The following is a 17396-nucleotide window of genomic DNA, read 5'->3' as shown; positions in this document are numbered from 1 at the left end:
GAACCCATTTTCATTCACATATCTTGAGGTCAGAGGTCAAGGGACCCCTTTGAAAATGGCCATGCCAGTTTTGCCTCACCAAAATTTAGCGTAAGTTTGGAGCGTTATTTAACCTCCTTCACGACAAGCTAGTATGACATTGTAAGTATCAATGGTACTTGTACAATGCTGGTACAATGATATCACTATCTTCACTCTAGCTTTAAAACTGAGCCTCCGAGTGATCGAAAAATGTCTGGGCCCGATGGCGGCCTGTCGGATTTTTAAGAGGTTATTTAAAATTCGCAAGTTGTGTTAATGCATTAAAGAAATTAGTGGCATTAAAACAAATTTGTGTTAATGTGTTTTTATCCCATTAACTTTGACAGCCCTACTATATTTATGTCCATTTAGTGATTTTTGGTAACATGAAAGAAGTGCAGAGATTTCTGTTAACATTGTAGTTATAATCTGAGCTTCTCATCCACAGCGTCCTTGAGAGAGCTCACTGACTCACCTTCTCTTGTAAAGATTAGCCTTATCTGACCCACGAGTGAACACTTAAATGTTTCTCAAATTCCAAGTGGCATAACATGCGAAACTATTTCCTCATTACTCTACAGATGCATTAGATCTGCAGTTCTGCAGCTCTCCACTGGAGGGCAGTGGTACACTGTGTCTGTGGACACCCACAGTGGATTTTAGGAAAGGGAACAGGTCACATTAGTCTTCTCCACATCCGTACTGATGGAGCCGTCTGCCTTTGTTTTAGTAAGAAAGTGCATTTTACATGAATTTATGTTCCGATGTATCTGTGAGTGAATCTGAAACAGACATTATAGTGGTTTTAATAAAGATGCAGCCTCTGTGGTTCTCACAGGGGTGCTGCTAGAAAGTCTGAGTCCCTGAAACATATCTCACTTGGGACCCTGAATCAGAAATATAATGGTAAAATATCTGTAATTTTTGATATATTCCCGGGCTCCTTTATTCCTGTAAAGTTTTATCTCCCGCTCAACACATCACACCTGCTCATAAAATTTGTTTTGGTAACTTATGGCTACAACAAAAACGAAGCGAATCGAGGGAAATAGTGTTTTTGATCTTATAACCAAATTGAAATATATTTTATAAGGTACTATGTAGACATCCCAGTAAATATCCGACAATCCTTTATGAATAAAATATAATAATGAGAAAACAGAAATAAAAAATAAGATAAAAAACAACGTACCAGGGGACATTAGGTAAGAACATTATAATAGGTAGAAAGAAAGAAAAAGAATATCCACTAATAAGGCTGCAATAATTTTTTTCTTGCTTTATCAGTAAATTATTTTGTTGGTAAAATGTCAGAATATTGTGGAAAAATGCTACTTTATATTTGTTATCATACAAGACAAAGAAAAAGCATGAAATCACCACAGAAAACATTTGGCATATTTGCTTGAATAGTTACTCAACACAATATTTATACATATCTATAGGAACATTTTATAATTTTCTATCAGAATCAAATAGTGAAAATGCACAAAACAGAGCAACGATAGTTTTGCATCCCATATAAATGAAGTGGTGGGTAAATTCAGTTTATGCACCTTTTAGGCATGAGTGAATGACAAATGTGTTTCTTATATGTCATAGTACTGTAATTGGTTATCAGTGTAAATTATGAATATGGGGCTCTTTAAGGAAAAGCTATATAATGCTTTTCTGAAGACAACTGTGTGTTGCTGTTTTTTCGCCTCATGAGGGAGGACACAGTCGTCTTTGTGTTTACCACTCCATCACTCACACACGTTCGCAGAGACACCTCGTCACTGTCCTTTTCTGCAGACCTGAAGGACTTTATTTCTCTGGGGGGGTTAAGTCCTGACCCTGCTCTGTTGCAATAAGCTGAGAGTGAAAAAGTGGTAGAGAAAGAAAAGAAAGAGGGAGGGAGAACGGTGTGACTGCTGGAGGGAAAAGAATAAGAAGACCTTTAGTCCTTGAAGGTGTGGGTCCCTCCACTAGTTCGGGAGGTCAGCAGCAGCAGCAGCTGTCCTGCTTGACCGACTCTGATGAAGCTGCAGATTCTCCGCGTTCATGAATCATCCCTCTCCATTCTCCTCCTCTGCTCCCACCTGGACTCCCTTTCACAAAGAGAGGGGATTCCTCCTCTTAGGCCTCTTTCTTCAGCACTGAGGCAATCAGACTGTTGAACACGCAGAAGGAGATGAGACATTTTAAATTAGTGTTAGGAGAGGGGGAGAGAGGGAGGACAGGAGGGGGAAAATGACATTTTTCATTTTCTACAATAAAAGGTACTACATTGAATTCTCGGAGCATGACAATACAGAGGAGTAAGTAATGGAATAGGAGCAGACGTGGCGCCTGTGTGTTAGTGGATAATGAGGAATTTAAAGATGTACGGTCCTCTGCTGCCATTCAATCAGACCGTCACCCCGTCGCTGTCACTGGCCCTCGTCTCAGCGCTGTCACAATACTGCACGGAGACTCAAACTTCTTTTTCAAATTATTTCTGTAGTCATCCAGAGCTGGTCTTAAGGGTTTGGGCATCAGCCAATCAAGCAAAATGCACCCTTTTAATATCCTGCTAACCTGCCCGACCACAGTATTTATCCAGGCAGCTTTGACTTGTACAGTATGGTAACCGGGGCCCGATTACCGACCAGACACATATGGGCCCCTGACCATCAAGGGCCACCAAAGACCACATATTGATTAGCAAATTGGCCTTGATATCAGACCACATTGTCTCTGGAAAATATGTTTTCAGCCTTAATGTTGCTAGGCTAGCGAGTTTTAGTTTAAGTGTATCTAACCAGTTTTGGCCGGAGACCGAATCATTTGTCAAGAAAAGCAAAGAATTACTGGTGTCACAGATGATGAGGAGCTCAAAAAGACCAAATAAAACCAAATAGACGAGAAAAGTGATCGCTCCCGAGAGTCTCGCAGTGCGTATGAGTGATAGAAAAGCTACACACATAAGGGATTTGTGTTCTGCTTACAAGAGAAAATGATTCAAGGATGAGGACTTCTCTTTGTACTATTAGTATCTCAGGGGATTCTTTATCAATAGGACTAGTCTGAAAGTGTTTCGAGTTCTTCATAAAGTCTCATTGGAAAAAGGGGACCGTCTTGTCATCAGGGTCTCAATAGTCGTAGTAATGTGATTCATTATGAAGCACAATATCAAACTATCAACTCAAACAATAAGCGTGACCTGTACTTGTCTTGTAGATATTCCCTGTAAGCACTTGAGGTTTAATCTGGCCAGCAAGCCACAAATCACAGCAAAATGTATCTATAGCACATTTTTTTAAGACAGTGTAATCCAAATGCTTTACAAACATGATAAAAACAGTAAAACACCAGTAACAGAAACAAGATAACCGAACATTATTCCATCAACGGACACTTGATCGGGGTTGGAGTTTAATAGCAGTACTAAATCTGATTATTGAATTTGAATCTTTATGAATCAAATCTATTCAAGTTTAACAAATGCAAATGACTTAATATTTACGAAACTAAACTCAAAATATTGACATTCAAAGAACGTTTTTTTTTTTATTTAGATTGATAATTCTTGTTGCTCTTGGTCTACATGATGGAGTCATATTAGTTGGAGAGGAGGTTGTGTTGCTCTGGCTTTATCTGTTTGGCATGGAGAGGAGGCTGTGTTGCCCTGGCTCTCTCTATTTGGCACGGAGAGGAGGTCATGTTGCCCTGGCTTTATCTGTTTGGCATGGAGAGGAGGCTGTGTTGCCCTGGCTCTCTCTATTTGGTGCGGAGAGGAGGTTGTGTTGCCCTGGCTCTATCTTTTTGGTGTGGAGAGGAGATCATGTTGCTCTGGCTCTATCTATTTGGCGTGGAGAGGAGGTTGTGTTGCTCTGGTTCTATCTATTTGGCATGGAGAGGAGGTTGTGTTGCCTTGGCTCTATCTTTTTGGCGTGCAGAGGCATGCTTTTTTTATCCGATGAGAGGGTCGCAATGTAAAGGACGGACGGTGTCGTATCCTGTACAGATTGTAAAGCCCCCTGAGGCAAATTTATGATTTGTGATTTTGGGCTATACAAATAAAATTGACTTGACTATTAGTTGAGTATGCGTTTCCACATACCTTCATAAAGTAGCGATAAAATGGTAAAACAAGTGAAAAGTAAGTGCCTTATAATGCAACATGTACTTGGCTTTGTTCTGCATTGCCACACTCTTAGTCACTCACGTTTTTATATCAGCTGTGTGGGGTTTCCAGGAGAATGTATATGGTTTATAATTACATATGGCCATAGTTACCATAGAATAGAAGAAACTAAGATCCTCCGTATTTTTTAAGGAAATGTTTGGGATTTTAAATGATCTGAGGAGGAGTTTGCAATCTACCAGACATATTATACATTTATTTAGGTTAGTCTTTACAACTGATTCGTATACTTTTTAGAGGCCAGTAAATCTGACAGTTTTACGCCAAAAACATAAATTAGAAAAAAAGGGATTTTTCATATTACTTCAATAAAACTGTGTTCCTGGCATTGTGGGGAAGGCTTTGAAATACCATTTTTGACAACCTTGTAGGTAAGAGAAAATGAGCAGAATAAATTGTTTTTAATTTATTTATTAATTAAGATAAAGAAAAAGAAAATGTCAGCCTTTTTCTGCTGGCCAGTCAAATGTTTCATGGGGAGGTAGGGGTCGGCGCTGGAGGACTTTGGACTCTTGGCCTCAGTATTCATAAAATCCTGGCTATGGCCGTGTATTATACACCCAAATATTTAACTTCCGTCCATACATGTTTTGACTTCATTGGCTTTTTTTGATTCACAATAACCTTAAATCATTATTTTTAACGTAAAATAAACACATTTCCAGCAGCTTTCGCATTAAATCAATTGTAGGTTGCTACAGAGTCAAATCTGCATTATTCCTTCTTAAACTATACGCTGCAGTCATCCAGTGGTGAAGTGTGCCAACACAATCACATATCTCTAGAGCTTTTGTTCAGTCCTCACACTCTGTAACAATAATAACCACAGTATTTGTAAACTGCAGTATATCATTTAGAAACATTATGTAGTGACATCATCACAAAGCGCCACAGTAATTTCAACCTCAGCCCTCGTGCATAAAGAAAACCTGTCAAGCACAGGAGAGGAATATTCTTTACGGTTCCAACTATAAACAGTGTTTTGACATAATTGCTGCCCTGAGAGGGCACGAAGTGAAGAGTGAACCTCATTTATTAGAGTCTTAACATCCCCCAGAGGTGGTTTTTCCTCCCAGCGAGCAGTCATTAGAGAGCACACACACAGCAGGAAGCCCCAAGACAAAATGCAAACAAATCCACGCATCATTGTTCTGTGTAGTTATTCCTCACAGCCTGATGGCATAATGTTGTTTCTTTTATTTCTTCCATTCAGAGAGGCATTCAGTGTCCAACTCAGTATACTTTTTTAATATAAAATGCGCAAAAGCTTAAAACATTGTTTTTGCCGTACAGTTTTGACAGCTCCATTGTCGGCAGGTGAACACTCTCTTCTGTCTTTCCGAGCAGCCAGGCAGCTTTTTAATTTCACACAATGTCAGGATGTCACCTTCGAGTGTTCAATTCAGTTCCAATTTAGAATTTTTTTTTTTTTCACCTAATGAGTTCCAGTTTGGATGTTGTTGTATTTCTTTTTCTCTCTCTCTCTCTCTCTCTCTCTCTCTCTCTCCACTCATTGTTGAATCAGAGCGATGAAGAGGCAGGGGTTCAGGTTGGAGAGAGAGAGGCTGTGCAGCCAGCCATCAGAACATCCTTCAGCTTGCGTGGATAAAAAAGGATGAATGTTCTGGAAGTGTTCAAGGCCAAAGTGAGAGATGAGAGGAATCTGTTGATTTGCTAATGGAGCAGAGGTGGTAGAGAATATACAGCGCCCTGTGTACAAAAACACTCCTGCCCTGACCTCTTTTTTTTATTATTTATTATTTTTTTTTTACCCATTTTACACCTTGCCTACGTTCTCTCCCCTCCTTTCCCAATTTCGCCTCCCTTTCTGCCAATGCATAGATAAATATTCCAGTCACCACTTATGACTGATATTTTTCCGAGCCTTCAGCATTCAATTGTTACATCCTCAGCTACTCTGAAGATGCAGGGACAAGCACATTGTACACCCAAAGGAAATTTCCCTCCAACAACAAAATTACACTCGGATACAAAACAAGCATGCACACTCAAGGATACAAACGTACGCTGGAACACACACACACACACATACACACACATGCATACTCCCACTGGTACATATTAGCATACACGTAAGATAGACACACACACACACACACACACACAAATAGATGTTCTCACAAAGCTTGCAAATTCCATTACACTTCAAAAATTACCCCCCCCAAAAAGAGGATTTGGGTTAATTTAGTAAACACAGGGTCAGAGCTGCCACAAGAGCTGAGAGGAGGTGAGGGGTGTGTGCACAAGCTTCACTCTGTGTGTGCATGTGTGCACGTGTGTGTGTGTGTGTGTGTGTGTGTGTGTGTGTGTGTGTGAGGAAGAAACGCTGACTGTGTGAAGCAAAGAGTCCTGGCAGCAGCAGCAGCAGCAGCAGTCTAAACCCAACCACTCTCTCCAGAGATAGCGCTTCTTTCTCATTTGCTCTGGCCCTATTTTAATAATAGCTGTGCATAAGTAATTTCTAAAAGGCCAGGCAGGCACATGGGCGTGGGTGGGGGGGAAATTAAACTCATTTTATCTGCGAGCAGGTGGATTCCTATTTATCATTAACATGCATAGAATTTGCACAATGTTATTTCTTGCTGCTGCTACTGATGGAACGTCATCCAAATAATGTCGGAGGAGGGTCTGCCTTTTTTTTTTTTTTTTGCTTATGCTGGAGTGAAATTCATAGATAAAAGTACTAGGGTTTTTTTTTTTCTCGCAATTTTCTGCAAACGGAAACTAATTCTGGGAAGCTTCTTATTACAGCGCAGGCTCATTTGGTTTGCATTAAAAGGGGGGACAGGAGCGACATTAGGATTTCTGCCAGATTTCCAGGAGATGCTCCAACATTCGCTCTTATATCATTAGTAACGCCCCTCTCCCCCCTCCTCTCTACTTACAGAAGCCCTTTTCCTCTTTTAACTGGCATTAAACAATCTCGGCTCATTATTGGCCCAATAATAAAACTGGAATATATTTGACTTCCTGATTTAGATCCTATCAAAATATTGGAATGTAAATGTGTAATTTTGAATGCATGATATGGAGGGTAATAATTGCTGGATATTCTTTGTGTTATTTTAGCATAATTCAACAGCAGGATTATTTGTCATTTTTTTAAAATTAGGATTGTGCTTTTTAATTTGTTTTGGATTGTTAATCTTTTTTTGTTACGGCATAATGGGAACTGTTTCCAGTTTATACAATTCTGTCCTCAAAACCAACTGAAATGTATTATTAGTCTTACTGTTGCTCTCATATATATATTATATATATATATATATATATATATATATATATATAATATATATATATATAGTATATATGTATTAGGGCTGCAACTAACAATTATTTTAATTTCTCAATTAACTGATTTATTATTTAATGTAAAAAAATGTCAGAAAACAGTGAAAAATTTCCATTGCATGTTTCCAGAGTCCAAGTTGACATTTTTTTTTGTCCCACCAACAGTCCAACACCCAAATATATTCAGTTTACGGTGATATAAAACAAAAAAATAGCATCAGATCTTCACTTTTGAGAGGCTGGAACCATAAAATGTTTTGCATATTTGCTATAATTGTTTTAAATTACCTATGCAATTAATCAGTTATCAAAATAGTTGCAGATTAACTTACTAAATTATTGTAGCTGTAATATTTATCATCTAATTTTTTTGTTCTCGTGGGTATTATCTATCTTTTTTATATCTGTAAATAACTGTTTAAACTATAAATGCATTAAGTCAAACCACACCTGACTGACACTTCCTGTCACCCCTGCATCCACATCCATGTTGTTGTCATGTAGTGGAACAACATCACACAGCAGACTTTGTAGAGGGGGATCATGGGAGATCCGTCTGCATGGCGGGATTAGACTCGCCGTTACAGGCGATGAGGAGCGAGATGATGATGTGTGTCTCTGTCTCCTTTTCACTCCCCTGACAAATAACAGCATGGCAGCTCATGGCAGCCCCACCGCTCCTGACAGCCATCCAAGCAGCCAAGCAGGCAGGCAGTCAGCCATTGTTTTGTAATGTGTTTCACTCTGCCAGCGCTGATCCTTGCTAAGGTACTTACCACCCCATTGTTGTCTAAGTATGCTATTTTCTGGCTGGGCACCTCCACTATAGAATAGGGTGCTTTTTTCCCCCCTTTCTTTCTTTTTTTTTTTTTTTTTCAAAGAGAGGTTTGTTACAGTCACCGTCATGCTAATCCTGCTGTGTGATATGTATATGTGTCAACACAGAGAAAGAGAGAAGGAGAGAGGGGAGTCTTAACCCAACAGACAAATGGTGTGAATGGCAGATAGACAGACAAGTCCCATTCACTCCTTACTGTCCTCCATGACACCAAATTACTGTTTATCAAAATAAGACGAGCAGTATAATAAGGATGCTTTAGGAGTGTGTCGTCTAATGCCTCTTGAATGTGTACGGGCCTCATGGTGTTTCTACAGAAACATTCACCCAGCGGTCAGATTAACAGAGCAGGTCAGAGGAGGACTTTAGCTTCTGCAATGATTGAATTTATATACAGTCAGAACTGTGATCTTGAGGTACAGAAAGACTCTTTTGCTATATAATATTGCATATTTGAAATGAGGTAAAAGAAGAGTGCCATTGTTTGATTTGTCTGAAAACTATAGTTTGACATTTTGGGAATTAAGTGGTAATACTTCTATTGACAGGTCTGCAAATGTCATGGTAAATAAGTGATAATTAGCAAGTAACCTATTTGAAATTTATTTGGAATTATTGCCAAATTACCCCAATATTTACCTCAAAAGTTATTGAAAATTACTTTATTATAACATTATTTGATAATTATACTTCGCTATTTATTATATACATTTCCAGGAGAAGAATACAAAGTTAATTGATATGCTTCATTTCCATGTCTGCTGGTAAATAGATGATAATTAACAAATAACTTCTTTGAAATTTCTTTAAAAAACTCCCTGAATCATTACATTACTGTAGCTACCAGGTTACATTTGTGCAGACAATAAGTCACACAATGGTGAGATTTTTGCCTCATCAGAAGTGTCTTCTATTAGTTTTGGTTTTCCACCTCCGATGAAGAGCAGCGCACAGCCGCTTCTCAAACCTAAGGGCCCTATTTTAACCATTATATGCTATTTTGGCATATAATTATTAAATGATGTTTATAATAAAGTCATTTTCGATAAATGTTGAGGTAAATATTGGAGTAATTTGGCAGTAGTTTCAAAGAAATTTCAAATAGGTAACTTGCTAATTATCACCTAATTACCATGACATTTGCGGACCTGTAAAATGAAGTGTTACGGTTATGGTAAATATGGAGTTGCAGCTAAAAGCCGTTTAGCTCAGCTAAACATAATGGCTGGAAACAGGCGGGGAAACAGCTAGCTTGGCTCTCTCTAAAGAAATTCGCCAACCACCATCTGTAGAGCGCCTGGCCAAGAAATGTTCCCTCTAGTGAGCATGGTATCATGAGAGTGGCATCGCTCTTCTCATCTAACTCTCGACAAGAAAGCAAATAAGCATATTTACCAAAATGCCAAACAATTCCTGTAAAGCTGACTGACCTTATAGCCTTGACAAACTCATGCTGTGCCGCCAGACATTGTTCAAACCCACAGAACTTTGTTCTTTTATTCTCCCAAACTTTCCAAAAATATCAAAAAATGAATCAATTTTGAGGATATGCATATAAATTGAAGTACAAGACAGCTTGAATATTTCCATTTGATGTAATGGTGCCGCCAAAAAAATCATGGAGTCTTAGGTTTGAAAATTCCACTCGGTGTAAACTCTCGGAATAAACTAATACAGATTACATATGATACTCTCAGACATTTTTCCAACCCTAAAGCTACTTAAAGGAACAGTGTGTAGCATACAGGAGGACCCATTGGCAGAAATGGTATATAATATTAATATGTTTCTATTGTGTATAAGCACCTGAAAATAAGAGTTGCTGTATTTTTGTTACCTTAGAATGAGTCGTTTATAATTAAGGAGCGGGTCTTTTTCACAGAGCCGGCCGCCATGTTTCTACAGTAGCCCAGAACGGACAAACCAAACACTGGCTCTAGATAGGACCATTCGTGTTTTCGCATTGACGTCACTTTAGGATTAGGCAATAAAACCATTATAGTTAGGTTTAGGAAAGAACTACATGGTTGGACTTAAAACTACTTTTGTGCAGTGAAAATGACACTGAACATTGTGAACTGGGGACACAGTTGATTGAGACGTGACGCACGGGACACGAACAACGGTCTCTGGGATGAAAGCCTTGTGTTTGTTGGACCCTCCACCTCCCCTCTTGCACGCATGACGTGTCTCTTTTGCTCTTTAAACTACGTCCCGGCGCACTTTTTCAGAGCGTTTACTGTTGCCGCGGATGGGTTTAACTCGTAGTTAATAGAACGCGCGGTGCATTTCATACCGGCGATAAAGGGCGCCTTGTGCGGCGGTACCAAATGCCGACGGCTGTGACAAAGCCTCGGTATTTAACGCCCTGGGAATGAGAACGGGCTGTTCTCCTGCAGGCATGGCACACGGTAGAAGTTTCAGTTGGTGGCATTCTGCAACCTCACCACTAGATGCCACCAGATCCTACACACTGCACCTTTAAGGAAAAAAGTGGGAAATTGTATGTTAAGAAATTAACCACCATGTGGATATCAGGTCTGTAGTTGTGATTTTAGAAACAATCAGTCACCCATCGCAACTCCACTTCCTTCTGAGAAATGTTCAACTAGCCACTTAAAACATTTGTGTAATTTTCTTCACGTTTGATATGTTGATTTAAATGTTAAACCCTGCATGATGGTCCAAATGCTATTTCAAAAGTCTCTTCACAGTGCCAGGATATAATCGTGGAGCAGAAATACAAAATATATTTATGTTTTATTATTTTTCTTTACCTAAAAACAACCAAAAGTATGAATATTGACTCAAAATACAAGCTTTAAAAAAAAAAAATCAGGTGTAATCTATGTAAAATAGTAGAATGTAACCTCCCCAGGTAGTCAAAGACACTACAGAGGATTTGTCCTCAGTGTGCTTAATGGTTGTGTTTGATGCAGCATCGTCTAACTGCAGCACTTCTCTCTGTTGGGTGGTGTATCGCTGCACAATCTCCACTTTAATTAATCATCACTCTGAGACCTTTTATTTCCCCGTTTCTCGTTAAGTGTGCACATTTCACTCGCCCACTGTGACGGTGGAACAGGAAATCTGTGGGAGCATTAATAAGCCTAATATAGAAACATATTTGAACCCTTGCTCCTCCACTAAGTAGATTATAAACATTTATTATAGCATGTTATCATAATATCCTGCGCAGCATATTGCAAAAACTTCTGTGGGCCAGTTTTTCTCCCGGTGCAGTGGAAGATCATAGTTAATTCAGCAGCGTTATGGTAATGTAGAGGTCCCTATCGGTCCCGGCATCACACATACTAACAAGCTTAGGATAAGCCCAGCCTGGAATGGTATGAGGTTTGAATTTCTGGAACCAGCGCGGTCTCTGCAGCCAAATCTCACTTCAGCAGAAACCAGTGGGGTGATTCCTCTGCTTAAAAAATTAGTGCTAGTGCATATATATTTTTCTGCAAGGAAAGGAGGTTTGGTACCTTGCGAGGAGAAAAATGCACTGCATGTAAAAAAAAATGTATTTTAAGGATGGCAAAAATCGTCTTGAGAGGGCTAATCAGCTGGCAACTCTGAAAAGCCTGTAATGTGCATTAAGAGATTTATACACAGCGCAGAGGTAAAGCCTCGCAACATTGTTGACTCATTTAAAGATGCCAACATCTCAACTTTGTGCACTGTTAACAAATGCACACATGTTAAGTTGGTGTACTCTGCACTTCTCCTGTCTCTGTAAATCGCGGTGTATCTGCCATAAGCATGTTATGCCCCAGGGCTCATCAGTAGCATGTGATCCCAGGCAGGGCTGCCACTGTGAGACAACATGATAAATCCTGTTTGTGAGACTCGGCTGCTCTCAGCTCTTAGCTCTAATCTAACCACCCTCAACCTCGAGCACAGGAGAGGAGCGTCTGTCAATCCGAGCAGAGAGGAGAGAGGAGAAAGGAGCCGGGGCGCAGGGCCGTATACATTACCGAACATTCAGATTATTCTCCATCAGGTTGAGAAAACGGGCTAGTTTGCAAATGAAAAATGCACTTTGCTTCTCAGCATCTGACGGGCAAACAGCAACACACTGGAAGTGGCCAAAAATTTGTATTGGTATACTGCAACCTGCAACTCTGAGCAGGAATTTTCATGGACCTGATACATTTCTAAGAGTTTTCACTACTGGTGTAACTCAGGTGTATCTTACAGAAAATTGACTAAATAGACAGAAGTTCTTTACCCTGACAAAAAAAAAGGAAATGCTGAGTTTACTATACATGAAAAAGTAATAATGAGGTGACCATAAAGCTGACCGTGGAGCCAAACAAATCATGAATGGCCACTGCAGTGCTAATTGCAGAAGGACAGCAAGACTGCTTTCATTTCCAAGTGTCAGAATCTGCTCCTGATAATCACTTCCATGCCTCTTTTAATGTTACTGTACCAACAGAGAAGAGCCCCGGAGTGAAAACATACTGCAGTCAAAATGATGTGAGGTCATAACCTAACCTAATCTAACCATAATATAATCTTGACCTAACTTTACCTAACCTCATACAACACAACAAAACACAACACAAACTGACATGAATAACTGTAGCTGTTAGATCTTTATTGAGCCTCAAAGAACCGGTGCACACTGGTTTGCATTTTTTGCACATCTGGTCTGCATAATTGTCATTGTACGAGAGCTTCATGTCACCTTTTCAAGAATAAAAAAATGATCAAAATTTGAATTTTTCCTCTCGATTACTATATGATTTATCATTTAACAATGATATAACTGATAAAATTAGCAATTCTTCACATTTGAGAATCTAAAATTAGAGAAGTTTGCCATGTTTGCATGATAAATGATAACCCAGCAATGACAAAAAATGCGGAACTTCAACAGAAGCAAGTATCTGAAATATTGTAGAACAGTGATACTCAACATATGGCCTAACCATTTTCCAATTCACAATGAAAATAAATGGATTCACAACAGGATTTTTTTTGTACTTTGAATGTAAGGTGCCATAGTGCATTAACAAAAAGCATCAAAATAGACTAATAGAGCTTTTTTATCCAAAACAAAGAGCCAGGGGAGGATCCCCGAATGTCCTCAAATCCAAGAAAGAGATGAGTTATGGACCTTTAAATGTTTATTAATTTGATCTGATACTTATTATTAATGTTTATTTATTAACTGGCCTCCTGTCATTTTGCAAAAGTAGCCCCCGAGCAAAGCAAGTTGAGTATCGAGTAAGAATTCCTTAATTTCATACATTAAAGGTGCTGTATGTAGGATTTGGCCGCATCAAGCGTTGAGGTTGCACATTGCAACCAACATAAATTCCTCCCGTGTGCCAAACGTGTAGGAGAACTACGGTGGCTGATGCGAAAATGTGAAAACGCGATAGGCCCTATGTAGAGCCAGTGTTTGGTTTGTCCGTTGTGGGCTACTGTAGAAACATGGTGGCCGGCTCCGTGAAGAGGATCCGCTCCGTATTTAGATATAAACGTCTCATTCTAAGGTAAAAAAAACCTACAATGATTCTTATTTTCAGGTGATTATAAAGTAAAGAAAACATCAACAATCAAACACAACGATCCCCCTAAATGCTACACACTGTTCCTTTAAGTATATTATAGTGTGGAGTTTGACTTTACACTGCATGATCGTTTACTTTTTACTTTCTGTATCCGCCACAAAGTTTGTTTTTGTTCAAGACACCAAATAATTCACTCACGTAAAGTAAACGGATTCACAGTGACACGACAGCAAAAACAAAGAAGAGCTGAAGTAAAAGTTAGTATTTGTAGTTTGTCTCAGTTTTATTCTCCTCTGTCACTGTTACAGCAACTGTCTGTCCGACTGTCTGTCTGCCTGTCTGTCTTTTCTTTCTCTCTAAATGATAATTCAGAACATCACAGATTTGGCACTTGTAGCAGGTCTCGCAGAAAAATTAATTAATGCAAACTCCAAGTGCTATCAAAATTATACATTTGGAGCGAGCGCAGATACAGATACAGAGAGAGAGAGAGAGGGAGAGATGTGAGGACGTTCTGGTCTCATTAAGAGAGCAGGCAGAGTGGAATTAGTCTGAATATAATGACAGGCCACACTATCTCATGTAAAAACAGCCCTGTTTTCCTCTCTCATTCATTGGCACTAGTAATTAGTTTTGGCCCTAAAACTGTCACCCTTTACTCTAGAAAAGGCAGATGTGATTTGAGGTGCAATTTAATCTTGCTTTAATGAAGAACTAATGGACGCATTGCAAATTACTTTTTTCTCCACCCCCCCTCCACCAACCCCCTGTGTGATTGAACACAGGGGCTTGGAAAAAAAAAATCTATTTCCTGCTTTTGAAAAGATCAAGAGTATCTTTGATAATGGTGAGAGCGTCACCGGCAGCTTCATTGCATCGCGCCAACAAGCTCTTTTACCCCGAATCACAATTCAGTGGAGAGGAGGCCACAATTAGTGACAAAGCAGAGAGAGCGCTGCGGGGCCCGGGCGAGCAGAAAGCCTCCCGGTGCTCCAGGCTCCTTGTTAGAGACGGGCCCTGGAGGTGTCACACAGGAACAATGAAGCCTGATAAATTACCCCCACGAAAAAAAAAAAGATGTACTACTAATTTTCAATTACACCTATAATGCATTCCCGATTGGAGAGGAAAAATTGGACATGTGTGGAGGAGAACAAACAGTCATAGGCTCAAAACACCTCTATCCAGAGTGTATTAGCAATAAATTACATGGTGTTTAATACAGCAGCTCGCTGGTGATTTCACTCCACAGAGATATATTGGTGCCAACTAATGTCTCCTCATTACATTTGAGTTTTGTCAGAGGATAATCTCAGCCAAAAAGACCAAATTGCATTTTTTTCTAATTTACCCTAATTTTAAAAAAATGATGTTTTTGTTTGGAAAAAAAGAACATTTGTGCGAGCCCTTTTCAGAACAGAGAGGAGGAGTGTGTGTGTGTGTGTGTGTGTGTGTGTGTGTGTGGGGGCAAACTGACTGCCTGTCTGCAGCTCTCTAAACCACTTAAGGGACACTGTGTTTCAAACTGGCATCGCTAACGGATGATGTTGTAGAGAATATATCAAGGCCAAATAATAGTCCTTGAAACGGGTGAAAGGGGATGTGAGAACTGAGGAGGGTCAGACATGTGGAACATGTGTATCTGTCTTCCTGCATGTGTGTGTGTGTGTGTATTTGACTAGAGCAAGGCAGAAAGCCTAATGGGAGTGGGCTTAACTCTTGCACACAGCCTCGCTACATATCTGATTACTGGGACCAGTAATTTTCTTTCCTTAAATAAGGAAGAAATTGGATAGGATGAATGAAATTTGGCTGTCATATTGCAATGATGGTGCAGCAGGGAGATTATGTGTTTCACATAATCGTTCATCATTTCCCGACCAGTGTTCGGGCTTAGCATAATGGAATTGGTAAACTGGTTTAAATCAGAACGTGAGAACAGACTATCAGGCAGACTGTGAGGGTCTTGTGGTAATGTCTTCAGACCAAAGCAGAATATTTTCACCACGGAGCCGCACACATACACACACTGAGTTACACACACGCAGCACAAACACTACAGGAACACGCTGTCTTCATCTCTGCTTCGTCACATTGTCAGAAAACATGAAAAGGTACCTTAAAAAATTCCTAAAGATATATATATATATATATATTATTTGTTGTTGCATAATAACTCATCTTTTTGTCATTGTGCAGCAGTTTTCACATGCATTGGTTTAATACTGAATTTATAGTAGAATGTAATAACTATGTCTTGTTCTTAAATGATAAAGACAGGAAACTGCAGTGAATCAGACAAGACAAAAAACAGTTTTAAACAATTTATTTTCAGATGTGAATCACAATACATCTAATATAAACATACATGATTAAATGTGCTTTTGGTATGACTTAATATTCATATTCCATTCTGTGTTAATGGCTACTTTTTGGTGCTAAAAGTCAAATAAAGTGCAATGAAATAAACTTATTTGCTCATTTGCATATGTCTTAATTTAATTTTTAATTTTCTTATCTTTTGTTTTCTTTTTTTTTTTAATTGTGTTTGCCCAGAGTTTTATTTCAGTCTCTAGGGAATAAGTTGTAGATGTCCACTTACTTTATTTCATGTTCTTGTTTGTTTTCCTACACGTGTAACTACTGTATGTCCAAATAGTCCTCACGGGGTGGTTGTGGAATAAAGAAAAGTATTTTTTTGTAAATATTTGGCTCAAAATGTTATTTATTGGGCTCATCATTATGCCTCTTTTATGGCAAATTCTTATTTTTGTCCTCATATTAACAAGTAAACAACCTTGATCATACCTGTTGAATGTAACACTTTCAGGGAATTAAAACTAAACTCCCTGTGTGGCCCAGTCAGCAGTATATAAATGACTGATATTTTCACTCACATAACTGGAGAGAGTTTGACTATGGATGGAAAATATGTGTTTTTAAATTAATGATAATTGAAAATAAAGACATTTAGGGCTAAAACCTTTTCCAACATCAGTAAGCATATTTAGTCGCTGTCCTGCATTAATGTGCGTATTTATGTCTAATCTTGGGAGTGATAGCTGCTTACAGTCATTTGTTTTAAATATTGGTGTTGAAAACTTCTCTCAGGTAAAAGTGATCATTTTGATCTCATGACCATGCAGAAGTCAGAGTGACTTTTCCAACTTACAATTGATCACCTGACCCAACATGACAGGTTACTTTTGTGAGCCTTGCAAATCCGAAATGGCTGAAAAGACTTCCTGTAATACATTTCTTATAACAATAGGCTATATTTGACTTGATTTGACACTGATATGCCACATTACAGTTTGTTTTACCCGAGTGTTGTAATGTATCTCTGGTGCAGTCTCATGGTGGTGCCAAATCAGAATCAATATCTGATGTACAGGAGTAACAGTCTCCAGGAGGTTATCTGTTGGCCACTAGGTGTCACAGTGGTTGTTTCTAAAATATGCTCTCTGTCTGACTGACTACTACGCTCAATGTTGAGTCTAATGTGTGTTTGTATTAAAGCAGCCCTGTC

The 17396-nt window shown here is 39.0% G+C and overlaps 1 protein-coding gene and 1 long non-coding RNA gene across 3 annotated transcripts in view; one reads left to right on the top strand and one right to left on the bottom strand.

Moving 5' to 3' along the window:
* Positions 1–8605, top strand: part of ttc14 (tetratricopeptide repeat domain 14) — a 29294-nt gene extending 20689 nt beyond the window's left edge. Inside the window, exon 11 of one of the 2 annotated variants that reach the window (XM_037770681.1) lies at positions 8153–8605. In XM_037770681.1, the coding sequence (XP_037626609.1) occupies positions 8153–8185 (33 nt within the window). In that variant the 3' untranslated portion in view covers positions 8186–8605. Of the gene's footprint in view, positions 1–5714; positions 6091–8152 lie in introns of those variants that run through there. The other variant, XM_037770680.1, reaches the window with a different exon arrangement.
* Positions 336–17396, bottom strand: part of LOC119488784 — a 23661-nt gene continuing 6600 nt past the window's right edge. Inside the window, exon 3 of the long non-coding RNA XR_005207031.1 lies at positions 336–2173. This is a non-coding gene — a long non-coding RNA (uncharacterized LOC119488784). The remainder of the gene's footprint in view (positions 2174–17396) is intronic.

Source organism: Sebastes umbrosus, chromosome 5 (genome assembly GCF_015220745.1).
Source record: "Sebastes umbrosus isolate fSebUmb1 chromosome 5, fSebUmb1.pri, whole genome shotgun sequence".
Taxonomy (NCBI): Eukaryota; Metazoa; Chordata; class Actinopteri; order Perciformes; family Sebastidae; genus Sebastes; species Sebastes umbrosus.
Note: the sequence above shows the minus strand (reverse complement) of the source record. Positions and strands in the feature narration are given on the sequence as shown.